Source organism: Acomys russatus, chromosome 11 (genome assembly GCF_903995435.1).
Source record: "Acomys russatus chromosome 11, mAcoRus1.1, whole genome shotgun sequence".
Taxonomy (NCBI): Eukaryota; Metazoa; Chordata; class Mammalia; order Rodentia; family Muridae; genus Acomys; species Acomys russatus.
In genome coordinates, this window is record NC_067147.1 from 55,811,714 (window position 1) to 55,825,684 (window position 13,971).

The 13,971-nt window shown below is 51.0% G+C and overlaps 1 protein-coding gene across 1 annotated transcript in view; it reads right to left on the reverse strand.

Moving 5' to 3' along the window:
* Positions 1 to 13,971, reverse strand: part of Pde9a (phosphodiesterase 9A) — an 85,669-nt gene that overhangs the window by 1,902 nt on the left and 69,796 nt on the right. The window contains 8 exon segments of the mRNA XM_051153384.1: positions 62 to 157; positions 1,126 to 1,254; positions 1,997 to 2,101; positions 5,538 to 5,651; positions 9,279 to 9,435; positions 10,732 to 10,814; positions 10,986 to 11,090; positions 11,905 to 11,991. Of these exon segments, the coding sequence (XP_051009341.1) occupies positions 62 to 157; positions 1,126 to 1,254; positions 1,997 to 2,101; positions 5,538 to 5,651; positions 9,279 to 9,435; positions 10,732 to 10,814; positions 10,986 to 11,090; positions 11,905 to 11,991 (876 nt within the window).

A 13,971-nucleotide genomic window follows, 5' to 3' on the forward strand; every position in this document is an offset into this window, starting at 1 on the left:
TTTTGTACTGCCTGCCGCTGGTCCCTGGCTCATCCGCCTGCACCCTCTGCGCTGCCTTTACCTCCTTCATGGCGTCATCCAGCTGTTTCAGCTCCTCGTAGTGCTCTCGGGACTCCCAGAGTGGCCGTAGCATGGTCTCCTCAACGACAGGGAAGAGCTAGGGAGCAAGAGGGTCCAAGGTCAGCCCACCCTTGTTAAGTTGCAGAGAATACTGGAGGAGGGCTGACGGGCTCTTGAGGGGTACCTGTGAGCCTCAGGGGGTTCACTTTCCAGCGGCCTCCAAACCAGACCTTTAGGGAAATCCAAGGCAATGGGGGTGTGACTCTCCTGGCCAGTTCTAGAGACCTTAGTACACCCCCATCCTGCCATCTCTGTCACTTGCTCAGAGTTCCGCCTCCTACCGTTCCTCACAGGAGCTCAGAAAGCCTACTACCTTCTCCTGTCCCCACTCCTTCCAGTAAGACAAGGAGAGGTATGGCCAGAGAGGGTCTGATGGTAATCTGACAAAATTCCTGGTGGTGGTCCTAGGAACGGGAAGGATGTAGGTGGCTCTGAGACACCCAGAGAATCACGGGCAGGAAGTGAGGGTGAGACAAATGGGGTGGCAAGGGATGAGTGTGTGTTTGGGAGCCAGGGGGCTGGAAGTGGTGGCCTTGGGCAGGATGCGTAGGCAGCTCTGGGACCCGGAAGGTGGAGGCTGCAGAGGCTGGGTGGTAGAAGGCTAGGATGTGGTGGCGAGAGTGCCCCAGCCCGAGGTCACCAATTCCAGCTGCTCCTTTAAGGCTAGGCCTGGAAGGACAGGAGAGCCAATAGCTGCTGTAACTGGCTGGGTCTTAAAGCTGGAAGAGAGAGGCAGTGGCAAAGTGGGTACCACGGGCCTGAGATGCACAGATGGAGGTCTTTGAAGAGCACTGGTGTGTGTGTGTGTGTGTGTGTGTGGGCGGGGGAGCACTGGACATAGCAGAAAGGAATGGCTGCCAGGCAACCATCACCATGACAGCCGATGATGAAGCTATAGAGGATTCGTGCATGTGCATTCGTGTGTACATGCATATCCCTGAAGCGTGCGTGAATGCATGCGTGCACATGTGTGTTTATTGCTGTACCATCAGTAAAATCACTCACCTTAGTCACTGTTTCAAACATTGGGATCAGGACAAACTTGATGAACCCAATTTGGGCTGTCGCTTTGGTCACTTTGTCTCGGTCCATGAATGGGGCCACAGGAAGGCCTTCTGACTTTTCACGGTCACTCTGCAAGGAACACAGTGACAGTGACATTAAAGGCACAAAGGCCCGTGGACACCCGTGCACAGAGCAGCCCTATCCTTAGAGGAAGAATAGGACATGCTGCCCAGCTGTGATCCTCCTGGCCACACAAAAACTGTACAACGGTAAGGACACACAGCCTGTAGTGTAAGGGCTACATATGAGCCGAGGCGAGGTAAAGCAGCAGCCATAGGGACCAAGTCTAGGGCTGAGCGTCCATCTCAAGGGCATGACAGGGCAGCTTACAAGGCTAAACTTCACAGCTACTTGCCTGCATCTATCCTACAAACCATGTTGCTTGGCCACACCTCTCCACAGGGCGTGGCCCTTCCCTTTGGGTCTGGCTTTTTGACTCTTAGCCACTTTTCTTGAGCCTGCTTCTAAAAGTGGCTTCTATGAATGGCAATGGGTGGTAATTTCATCACACTGCTTTTTGTTTGTTTTTCTGGTGGCCGCTGTCTCTCATCTATAACACAGCCTAATCAAGGCCGGCCCTGGACTCCTGATCTTCCTGCCTCCTAGCTGCTAGGATTACAGGCACTCCTGGTTCTCAAAACAATGCCAAACGCAGAATGCCACTTGCTCTGTATGTCGAGGCAGACAGTCTTATGGAGGTTGCTGGGGTGTGGGATGGATGTGTCCGTCGCCCTGGTCTGCTCTTTCCAATGCGGCGCCATCCGCGGGGCCGGAAACAGCGCTCGTGATTTGTTGGCTCAGTATTTCTTACCTGCATAAAATATTCTTCCAGTAAACAGTCCACCCACGGTTCTGCCACCTCCATGGGACGGACCTCATTGGAGATATCACAGCATTTTATGAGAATCATCTTCAGCTGAAAGACACATGACACATGACATTCAGGGCTATAGCAGGCATGGCATGTGCATTGCTGTGTGTGGGTTGACTGGGCTCGCTGTCATAAGTGGGAAAATGGGATGGAATGGGCAGTGGGGAGAGCGGTGGGCGGATGCTGGCCATCAAGGACAGAAGTTTTCTTCCTTGAAGGATGCTCTTCCTTCCTTTTCCCTCTCACACAGTGCGGCTGCACTCTACACTGAGATCTGTGCAGTGTGAATTTCCTCACTCTCCCAGGGAGGGATGGGGACTCATCAGATACATAAGCTTTTATGATACTAATTGTAGGGGTTGAAGAGATGGCTCAGCGGTAAAGAGCACTGACTGCTCTTTCAGAGGTCCTGGGTTCAATTCCCAGCAACAACATGGCATCTCACAACTGTCTCTAACTCCAAGATTTAACACCCTCACACAGACATGCATGCAGGCAAAACACCAACACACATAAAATAAAATTAAATAAATTGGCCAGGCAGTGGTGGTGCACGCCTTTAATCCCAGCACTTGGGTGGCAGAGACAGTCAGATCTCTGTGAGTTTGAGGCCAGCCTGGTCTACAGAGTAAGTTGCAGGACAGCCAGGGCTACTCAGAGAAACCATGTCTCGAAAATCAATCAATCAATCAATCAGAAAAAAGCATACTAACTGTAAAGTATCAAGTTAAAAAGTGAGCGAGCACTCTCTCATGTTGAAATCAGAACCTCAGGCTGGCCTTTAGATCTCAAGGCTGACCTTGAACTCCTCATTTTCCTGCCTCCCAGCTGTGAGGATTACAGGTTATGTGTCAACATGCCTGGTTCTCAAAGCAATGGCCAAGGCAATAATATGCAAATTCACGGTCTGCCTACAAGGCCAGCCTGGACAACATAGTGAGACTCTTGTCTCAAAGCGCCAAGTAAAAACCGAGCTGGGGACATAACTGAGGAGTACAGTGTCTGCCTAGCTTACACAAAGTCCAGTACCTTTATAAGTGACTGTGGGAAATATAAGAAAAATATAGAGAGAGGACGCAATGGTTTAAGAAGCAATGGTTTAAAAGGGGGTATTGAAAAGAGCTCTTGGGGGGGGGACTCCCAAGAGGTGATGAAATGGTGTCAGAGCACAGTGGCAAAGGCTTTGCAATCCCCCGTTTGAGGACAGTGGGGGTGGGGGAGGTCAGCGGTGCATTGCTTACCTAGGGGTGTGTCCCTCAGGAAGAACCTTGATGATGGAATTAGAAAATTGCACAAAATCATGCAAAAAGGCCCTCAGTTCTGCTCTCCGTTCCTAAACACAGCTTTCCTCTCTCAGTCTGTTCCTGTGCCTAGGGCTTCATGCCCTGCAGACATTTCTCTGAGTGTGTGACTGCAAGGGCCTGAGTAGGTCCATCCACTCCCTCCAGCCTCATGTCACCCCAGAGCAGATGTCCCTTGTAGCACTGTCTTATGCCCACTGACCCTCTTGGCTGCAGTCTCCCGTAAGGATGTACCTTCTCCCAGGCAGGAGGCTAGCCACTCCCCTGGAATCCAGATCAGGACAGTTAAGGGAGTCTGTACAAGTGTTTTTCCTGAGCTAGCTAGAACATCACCTATGACGGTGGGGGCTGGTGGCCTGGTGGTCTGGTGCTCAGGTCTTGTACTGGGCATGGACATCACTTGATAGTATGGCCTTCTTGCATGAATGTGGGGTCCAGGGTCTGAGGGTGAACAGGCAGGAATGCCTATCTGAGGCACGGGCCCAGATCCACCTGCTTTCCTGACTTTTCCACGTAGGAGAGGAAAGCTGGCCTGGCTGTGCACAGGCCTTGTGTCTGCACAGCGGGGTGAATCAATGCTTCCACTCTTGCTGGTCCTTGGAGGGACGATGGATATTTGCTGTGCAGCACCATTTCTGGTGCCTGGGCAGCTAAACTTCTTTGTTGCTCTGTATGGTAACTGGCTCCAGCCCAGAGGCAGTGACAAGCTTGGTCTGTTTGGCTTCACAGGGGTGGGGGGGGGGGGGGGGGCAGGGATTGTCCCAGACTAGACACTGTGGCCTCAGCAGTGGCTGGGTCAGGTCTGTTGATCTGTCTTCAGGCTGTGTCCTGGCCACTTCCACTTCCTTGGCCCAGGAGCATCCGGGCAGAGGCTTGGACTTTGACCTTTTTCTCCCAGTCCTTTCTCAGTCCCTCCCCCAGCCTTTGGGGGCCCTGCAGTGACTAAAGGACAGTCAGTCTGATCCTGGCCCAGGGAAGAAGTAGAGAGAGTGCTTGCCGGCAGCTTCTCCTGCGCCTCCTCATCAGTGGGTGGGTGGATGGAGGTGAGCGAGCAGGTATGCTTTTGGTCTGGCTTCTCGTCCTATTAAGCCACCTGCACACCCCTTGGCCTTCTGCTTGTCACCCAGCCCTGAAGCTAGCTGTCTTCATGTCACGCATGAAAATAAGGCATGCAGGGTGCAGCCTGCTTGCTTCCTTCAGCCATCTCCCATCGTCCTTCGCTTTATTCTCCTGTCTTTCCCCCCGACCTTAGCAGATCTTGTCGTGGATCCAATCTTTCAGTCCCTGCTTTTGCTTTCTATGCTTTTAGTTACCCATGAAAATATTCAATAGAAAGTTCCAGAAATAAGTAGCCCATCAGTTTTAACCTCCATGCCTGTCCTGAGCAACATAGGAAGATTTCACACCATCTTTACCCTACCCAGGATGGGAGTCTGCATGTATGTATGTATGTATGTATGTATGTATGTATGTATGTATGTATGTGTACTATGTGTGTGCAGTGCCCACAGAGGCCAGAAGAGGGCATCAGATCCCCCGGATCTGGAATTACATGTGGTTATGAGTTGCCGTGGGGGTGCTGGGAACTGAACCCAGATCCTGTGCAAGACCTCAAGAGCTCTTAACTGCCAAGCCATCTCTCCAGCCCCATGGTATTAGTTTAAAAGAGATAAACAGCTTTAAGAAAGACTATGGTGCATGTCTCCAAAGCAAGGCACAGACAATTAATCTCTGAATGATGGGTTATTACTTGTTAATTATTTTGTTAATACATTTTGCACACTGTGGAATTACTTACTTTTTGAGACAGGGTCTTACACTATAATCCAGGATGGCTAGGAACTCATTATAAGTGGCCCAGGTGATGAGTCTAAAGCTTTTGTAATCCTCCTGCCTCAGCCTCTCCAGTGCTGGGGATTGCAAGGATGAAGCAGCGTGCTGGCTTTGCATTTTGCTTTTTGGAAGGGACAGATGCTGTGCATAGTCGGGCTACTTCCTTAAGGGAGAAGGTGATCCTTGAGCTGGGAGCTCTCTCCAGGAGGTAGCCTTGTCTACTGCTGGTCTGGGAGAAGCTGTGACACTGCAATATAGTCACACCAGCTCTCCATGGCCAAGTGAGACACCCCGGGCTCCTGGGTTTCCCACCAGGCTATGGCTCAGTTTCCAAAGACACAACCTACCAGGGTCAGGTGCTCCTCGTTGCTGTAATCAAAATTCTCCATTTTCTCTTTGAAAGAATCCATAATCTCGGCGTGCCTCGCCATGTCGGTGGCCAAGATCAGCGTGATCATCCCCTGAATGGAAAGAGGACTTGGTGTCAGCACATAGGAGAATCGCAGTGACAGCTCCTTACACTGTGCTCTGAGCTCCCGTGTGACCATCGCCCACTGGTGTGCTCTGTCTGTCCCCATGCCATGTCCTCAGGCTACAGATCACAGGCTGACACATGTGTCGTCATGCTAACTTGTGAAACAAGCAGTTTTTAGCCAAGCCACCTAGATTTAATCACCAAGTCTGCCATCAGCCCTGCTCAGAGCTTGCCGACTGGGAACGATAATGGAGTTTCTAAGGCAAGTTTCTTACTGTCTCATCTGTGCGACGCATATAGATTATCTAAGTCAGACTGTACTTGATAACATTCCCACTATTAAGTCTGTAAATGAAGAATCAATGGGCTTCTAATCTATAGCTATGCTGTGCTCTGACCATAGTTGATGCCCTCCTAAACTCGGGTTGAAATCTGGTCCCTCCAGTGACTATGTTAAGAAGCGGGGGTCCTTGGGCTGGAGAGATGGCTCAGTGGTTAAGAGTGCTGCCTGCTCTTCCAAAGGTTCTGAGTTCAAGTCCCAGCAACCACATGGTGGTTCACAACCATCTATAATGTGATCTGATGCCCTCTTCTGGCCTACAGGTAAACATCCCAGCAGAACACTGTATACATAATAAATAAATAAATAAATAAATAAATAAATAAATAAATAAACTTAAAAAAAAAAAAAAAAAAAAAAAAAAGAGAGAGAGAGAGAAAGAAATGGGGTCCTTAAGGAGTATATGGGTTTCCTCCTCATGACACAATTCATATCCTCTCCCAACCCACCCAGCCCTGGGTTAAGTCCACAGGGAGTGAATTCTCACTCTTGTCCTTTAACCTTTGGCCCACATCCTTACTAGATACAGAGCAGATGCAGAGGCCATGCTCTTAGACCTCCCAGGCTCCAGGACTATGAGTGAACACAAACCTCTTTCTAAATTACCTGGTCTGCAGTATTTTCTTATAGCAGCTGAAACTAGATCAAGGTAGTTACTTTGTTAACTAAAAAGTGGTACAGGAAAAGCAGCACAATTGGGAACTGTAACCATGGACCCATTCCTTCATTTCTCCTTCTGTCCATCTAGTCTTCCTAGCATCTACTATATTCTACTTATCTATATGTCCTCCCAGTGGCTACGCACCCTTCCATTCATCCATCTGTACTCAGCCCATCCATCCTTCTATCTGTCCATCCAACCATTCATCCACCATCAATCACTCCAGTCATCCTCCCATCTAACCATCCATCCGCCACCTACCCATCTCTCATGTATCTGTTCCATCCATCTATCCATCCATCCATCCATCATCCATCCATCCATCCATCCATCCATCTTCCATCTATCCATCCTCCATCCATCATCCATCCCGCCATCCTCCATCCATCCCACAAACATTTTTACATAACATCTCTATGCCAGGTGTAGAACTTCACTTTTCTAAGAAAATAAGACCACCAGCCTCAAAGGCCAGCGTCAAACAGCCAATATGAAGAATCTCAAGTGTATATTTCTCATGTGTGTGAGGGACATCACCTTGCATTTTGAATTATGAACTTTTTTCTCTAAGGACTGTTATTAATAGAACATTCAGTTATCCCTCAAAATCTTCAGTGACAAAATCGCTTTGTATGTGTGAGTGTGGGTGCACACGTGCCATAATTAGTCATGTGGAGATCAGGGGACAACCTTGGTTGGTGTCCCTTGCCTTCCACTGTTGTTCACTGCAGTGCTCACCAGGCTAGCTGGCCTGGGAGCGCCAGGTGGTTCTCCTGTCTCCACCTCTCATCTCCCTGTAGCTGTGTACTACGGTTCTAGATGCTAACACTACGGCGCCTAGCTGTGATGTGGGTTCTGGGGATCTGAGCTCAGGTTGCCTCGCTTGTGTGGCAAGTGCTTTACTTACTGAACTATCTACCTATCCTGTGATAAAATATTAAAAAAAAAAAAAACTGAGTCCATGATAAATAAAAAGAAAACGTCTTATTTTAAAACTCATAAAGTTCTGGGGGTAGGGCAGGACTGGCTGTCCCTTGCTGTCCCCATGGTGGCCAGCATGAAGAAGATTTTGTTTGGAAGGATGCATTGTCCCCTCATCCATTTAGATGACTGCTTTTCTCTTCTGAGGTGCTGCCTGATGTTCCTTGCAGGGGGAAGCTACACACTAAAGGAAGCTCCATCAGGCTGTCTGGGCAGTCAGTGGGTGGCACTGGCCTGTGTGGCCACCTCCCACGGCCTTTACCTACTTCAGAGAAGGCTGGGTGTGGTTGTCATAACAACCTATGGCACACACGGATAGGGCAGAGCTGCAAACAGGAAAGAAAGGGCAGGAGACGGCTGTACCAGCAGTCAATGATCCAATATTGACTGTCGCGAAGTACACTTGGCATTGAATTTCTCGGGGAACAGACAAGTGAGGAGATAGTGGCTTATGAGGGGGCCGCTCTTTGACAAAGCCAAGCTTATAGGTTCCCCAGAAGGCAGATGAACCTTCCCCTGCCTCACCTCAGCTGTGTGGGGAAGGAGGCCAGCTGGGACTCAAGGGGCATGATCCCTCAAGGAATGGCAACGGGTGACTCTCAGAGAACTGGGAGATGCTCCTTATGTACATGGCCGGGGTGGCCTCACCCAGGGCTGCCACCTTTGGGGATATCGTCCCTTAGAGTTCTGGGCTCTAGAAGGCCAAGAGGAAGGTGCCAGCATGTTCATGTCCCCCCCACCCCAAGGTTCCAGAGAAGGCACCTTCCTGCCCATTGTACCTTCTGGTAGCCCATGACCTGGCTTTGTCCATACCAATATCGGCCTCTATTGTCCCATGGCCTTTTGCTGTGTTCATGTGTCTTTGTCCTCTGTCCTTCATACGGACACTTGACATTGGTTTGGAGCCCAAACCATAGTGGCACCTGGAGATCCTAGTTAAACAGGTATGCAAAGACCTCCACCCTCCCTTTTATTTTTCCAAATAATGTCTCGTTCAGAGGTTCTTGAGGGTCAGCTACAATCGAGCCCCGACATTTTGGACAGGAGTCACTCTGGGTCCTTCCATTCCCTGTAAATAGCACCAGTGGCCCATTCAGTTATGGTTCAGACAAGGCCATCTGCGTGGGAAGGGCGGTGTTTTAGGGAACTAGATGTGTTTGTCTTGAGGCAGCAGTGTCTAGCAGGATAATCAGCTAGGACAGGTCATGGTGGAGATGAATGGCCAAGCCCTAGGTGGTGGGCGACAGTAACTGAAGGTACATGGCAGATATCAGCTCTACCAGGTTGCATGCAACTCAGGCACCTACGGCGGCAGCAGTGAAGGGGGGGGGACGACGAGTGGGGGGGGGCGCACTGTACCATAGCCTTGGGCCAGTTACTTCCCTTTCTTTTCTGACTGCTCAGACATAGGAATCATCTCAAAGGGAGCAGTTAGAGTTGTATTAGTGGCTGTGGCATACAAGTGACATCAGGCATATATGGCAAAAGCCCATCTTCTGGTGGGCTTCTGGGCCCTGGAGGAGGTGGGTAAGGAGGGCTGGCTTCAGGGTCCTTGATCCGTACTGCTGTCATGAAGAGCCTCTGGAGAGTGGGGCTCCGCTTTGACCCTACAAAGCTCTGACCCCACACACCTGCCTGATCTGCCTGAAGCTCTCGGGTGGCACACTGGCGAAGATGTTGCACTCGGGTCTTGCCAGGATCTGGAAGGCGATGGCGCAGTGGTGGTTCTCCAGCGGTGAGATGTCATTGTAGCGCACAGCCAGTTCTGTGCGGGCGTTGATCTGGTATCTAGGGTGGAGAGAGCAGGGGGCTCAGGCGACCTGCCACCGGCATTTGTGTGCCACGGTGGACATGGTGCCTGCAGAGGTTGGAGGGAAGTAATGAGGGCTAGTGACCAGATGCCGTGTGCTCACTCCAGGAACGTGCTTCAGCTGAGTCCCTGACTCTCGTGCTCCTAGAAGCTGATATCCTGTGCCTTTAGGTCCAACCTGTGACCTCAGCTCTCTTCCTGGGTGAGGCCTTGAAGGCATCAGGGTTCTAAAAACTTTCAGGTTTTCAGTGTATGCAAAGACAGGGTTTAGGAAAGAGGAAACAGGTTTGTTTTCTCATTCTCTCTCTCTCTCATATATATGTGTGTTTTATATATTATATATGTGTTATGTATATTATATATGTCATATATATAAACAGGGTCTCATTCTATAGCCCAGGTCTGGAATTTGTGGTCTTCTTGCCTCCGTCAGCCTCCAAGAGCTGGGGTTACAGGAGAGCTCCACTGGGCTATTCTAAGGGCTGACTTTTGTGGTCAATGATAAAATGAAAAGCTCTTTGCCAGTCTCTCGTTGGCCGCTCTGGTGACCACTGGATGTACAGAAAAGTAATGGATGAGTTCTTGGGCCAGCCCCTGAGGAGTGCTCATGGCCACATCTGGCATCTCTCCTGTCTCGACCAGCATCTGAGGAATACACACTGCTAGACCTGGGACCCACTCTGTCCTGACAAATGGTGGCATGACCCCAAGCGCATCTGATGTCACTGCCCAACCACAAAGGTGCATTAGAAAGCCCCATGTGTCATTGAATACAAGCTCACACCATGAGTGTGGACTGTCAGTTCCATGGTGTAGCATTCTGTCCAATGGAGACAGGAGATCTGGGCCCACCCTCTTGGCCCCATGACATGCACTCCTTCAGCCTTGCCCTCACTCACTCTGGCCCCCTTGTCATCTTCTGCCTGTGTCTTTGGAAATAAGTCTGAGGAGGACTCTTCCTGGCAGAGAATACTGTGGAGGCCTATTGGCCTCACTGTTGGGAGGGGACAGGCTGTTACTGTCATGCACTTCCAGAGCCTGGGGCTGACACAAAGGGATTATGGCTGCCCATAGTGTTTGGTGGCCTTGGTGTTTCCATCCCAGGGGAGGACCAGAGCCCTGGACAAAGTCCAAAAGCTGGAAACTGTATCCTTCAGGGCTAGGTGGGGTGGGGAGGGTATCTAGGTTGGCAGCTCCACTTGGGAGCTGCCGAAGGGCTTCCCCCGAGAGGAGTGCTTTTCAAAGGAGAAACGAGAAAGAAATCCCAAACGTACGTGTTGTTGTACCCTGGGTGGTCCAGGTCATGGCAGATGGCTGCGGTCATCAGGACCAAGATGTCCATCTGGGAAAACTTCTCCTGGATTAGGTGAGAGTCCGGTGGTCTGTCCTCATGGGAAGGCAGGAGGGGGTGGGGACAGACTAGGCTGCAGTGACAGGGGAGGACACAGTCCCCCTGGGCTGGGGTAGAGGAGGGCACAGCTACTTGGCAGGGTTAGGGACAGAGGGTAAGGCGGCTGGCAGGACCCACCTGGAGGCCACACAGCCAGACCATGCTGTACATCATCTGCGTCACACAGAAGCAATGCCGGAAGTTGTGGAAAGGGTTGTTCCGGTAATTGTCATGAACACAGAGCTGTGGGGAGGAAAAGGTGAATCGCTTGCGCTCAGTGGCCCCTGCTCCTAGAGGGCTCCCAGGGCTTTGCAGCCTCAGGCTCAAGGCCTCAGGTGCTCCCAAGTTGACCAAAACAGGACTATGTGGCCCTGCAATGCCCCACTACTCTATCATCTGGGAGCAAGGTCTAAGGTATTTGCTGAGCCACACTGGAGTTGGGAGTGGGGCAGGGAGCATTCCCTGAGCTCAGGGATCTAGGTTCTAGGGCTTACGGGATTTCAGTTTTTTGATTTGCAGCAACATTCTATGCCTTAGAAAAAGATGTGCTCTTAAGCACCCCACTATGCCTACACCCATCACCATATAGCTACCTATACCACGCATATCCCAGAGGCATGGACCCTTTGCAAAATCCCAGAGACACTCTCCCACCCACACAGTCTCAGAGACATACACTCCCACAGACGATCACACACACTCTCACACTCACCCTCCCAGAGACACACATGCACACGCATACATTTATATATTCATAGACAATAACCCCACAAACTCATACAATCTCCTCACCCACACACTCCAGACACCACATGACACCCCAACTCCACACGCCCCTGCTTTAGTGGGCTGCCTTGTGGATGTCTCCCTGATTGCTGTACTATTTCCTTGCTCCTCTGTGGGCATGGGGAGGACAGATGGGACAAATAACCTCACAGAACCTCCTTGGTACTGACACCCACTCTATAAGAGCCCACTGTCACCAGGACATGCAGGACAGTTCACTCCAGTGTGACGGGGAGGAAGTGACAGACCCGAGCACGAGCTCACCACTTACCAGCCACCTGCGGAGTGTGATGGGGTTGATGCTGAAGTCCCCGACCAGACCGAGGTCATGGTACATATGTTCTAAGCAGCTCAGCATCTGTGGGAATAGGGCCAGGGGTAAAGGAGTCAGGGGTCAGGGGTCAGGGATCAGAGGTCATGGTACATATGTTCTAAGCAGCTCAGCATCTGTGGGAATAGGGCCAGGGGTAAAGGAGTCAGGGGTCAGGGGTCAGAGGTCATGGTACATATGTTCTAAGCAGCTCAGCATCTGTGGGAATAGGGCCAGGGGTAAATGAGTCAGGGGTCAGGGGTCAGAGGTCATGGTACATATGTTCTAAGCAGCTCAGCATCTGTGGGAATAGGGCCAGGGGTAAAGGAGTCAGGGGTCAGGGGTCAGAGGTCATGGTACATATGTTCTAAGCAGCTCAGCATCTGTGGGAATAGGGTCAGGGGTAAAGGAGTCAGGGGTCAGGGGTCAGGGGTCAGAGGTCATGGTACATATGTTCTAAGCAGCTCAGCATCTGTGGGAATAGGGCCAGGGGTAAAGGAGTCAGGGGTCAGGGGTCAGAGGCAGCAGGTAGACCAACTGCCCCTCTTTCTCATGTACCATCCAGGACAGTGCCACTGGGGTTGACTTGGGAAGGTGAGTTTTGCCTCTGGGTGGGAGGGGCCAATTGTGGGATCACCCAGATGGGCTGTGGGTCTGTGACAGCCTGTAGATCTCCTGGGAGTGAAGTGTCAAGCTCAGAAGCCCATGAACACATCCTAGGTAAGACTGCAACCCTGGGCTGGGTGACACGACTTCAGAGGGTGACACCAAGATGACCACAACCCAGCAGAGGGCTAACAGTTAGGAGGGAATTCATCTACCATACACCCAGGAAGGGGTGTCGCTGAGGGCCACCCCTTGCTTGCTCAAGGCTGGAGTTGGGAAGGGCTTTGAGGAGCTGAAGTCTGATCCTCTTACTGGGACCTGATTTGCCTCCTAATGTCTCAATCTTGGTCTGGAGGGTGGAGCGCCTATCTGAGCAAATCTTATTTCCAGGAATTCTGTCGTCTGTGGACACTTGATGGAGGGCGAGACAGACGTGATGTTTAATTCTGCTGTCACTTTGCAGGTCTCTTCAGACATCTCCGAGAGTTTTGACACTAAGCCAGTGAGGAACAGGAAAGGCGTCTGTAACTAAGAGCCTGGCTAGAGTGGCTTTGTTTCCAGGGGGGTGGGGAAACAGGTCTCAGGGAGATGGGAGATCTGTAATACAGAGCTGAGTGAGCCAGCCCAGTGGGCACATGGCATGACCCCAGCAGAGAGCATTTCCCTCTAGCCACACATCCAGTCCTGGGCACCAGTGTCCCAGCACCTGCATAGGGCAGCAGCTGTTAGTGCTATAGCCTGATCTGTTTCCCCTGCGTCTGTGCACTGATTGGCAAAATCATGTAAGGGACCGGATTGTATCCCATGAACATAGTACGTTGAGGCTCCACTGTGGCCCTCTCCCTAATGTGACCATATCAGGGATAGGTTTTTACAGAGGTTAACTAAGATAAATGTGGTCATTGGGAGGGGTCCAATTCAATCTAACCCGACTCTGTAGGGACAGATCAGAACACAGAACACATAGAGATAACTGAGAGAAGATGCTAAGGGGCGAGGTCAGGAATGACCAGCCCAAGACACTTTGACCTTTGACCTCTGGCTCTAGGACACTGAGACAGTTAACACACTGCTGTTGTTGAAGCCACCCAGTCTCTGGTGGTTTGACACTGCTGACTGCTGAAAGGAGTGCGGGCCTGCCACTGAGCTCTATTCTTTTATTGTTGTTGCTATGTAGTATGTATGGACTGGGAATGTTATAGTTAAGGTGATGTTTTGTCCAGAGCTATCGGCAACCCCCCCCCCCCTACATCCACCCCCCCCCCCGCCCCGACATCATCCTGGAAGCCAGCCCTCAGCACCCTGGAGCTACAGCCCCAAATCATTGTTTTCTGTCCCAGAGGCCCAAACAGTGTTCTAAGCAACCCTGGAGAGATGAAATATTTGCTGTGAAATCAGAGCTGAAAGACACAGAGGGCTGCC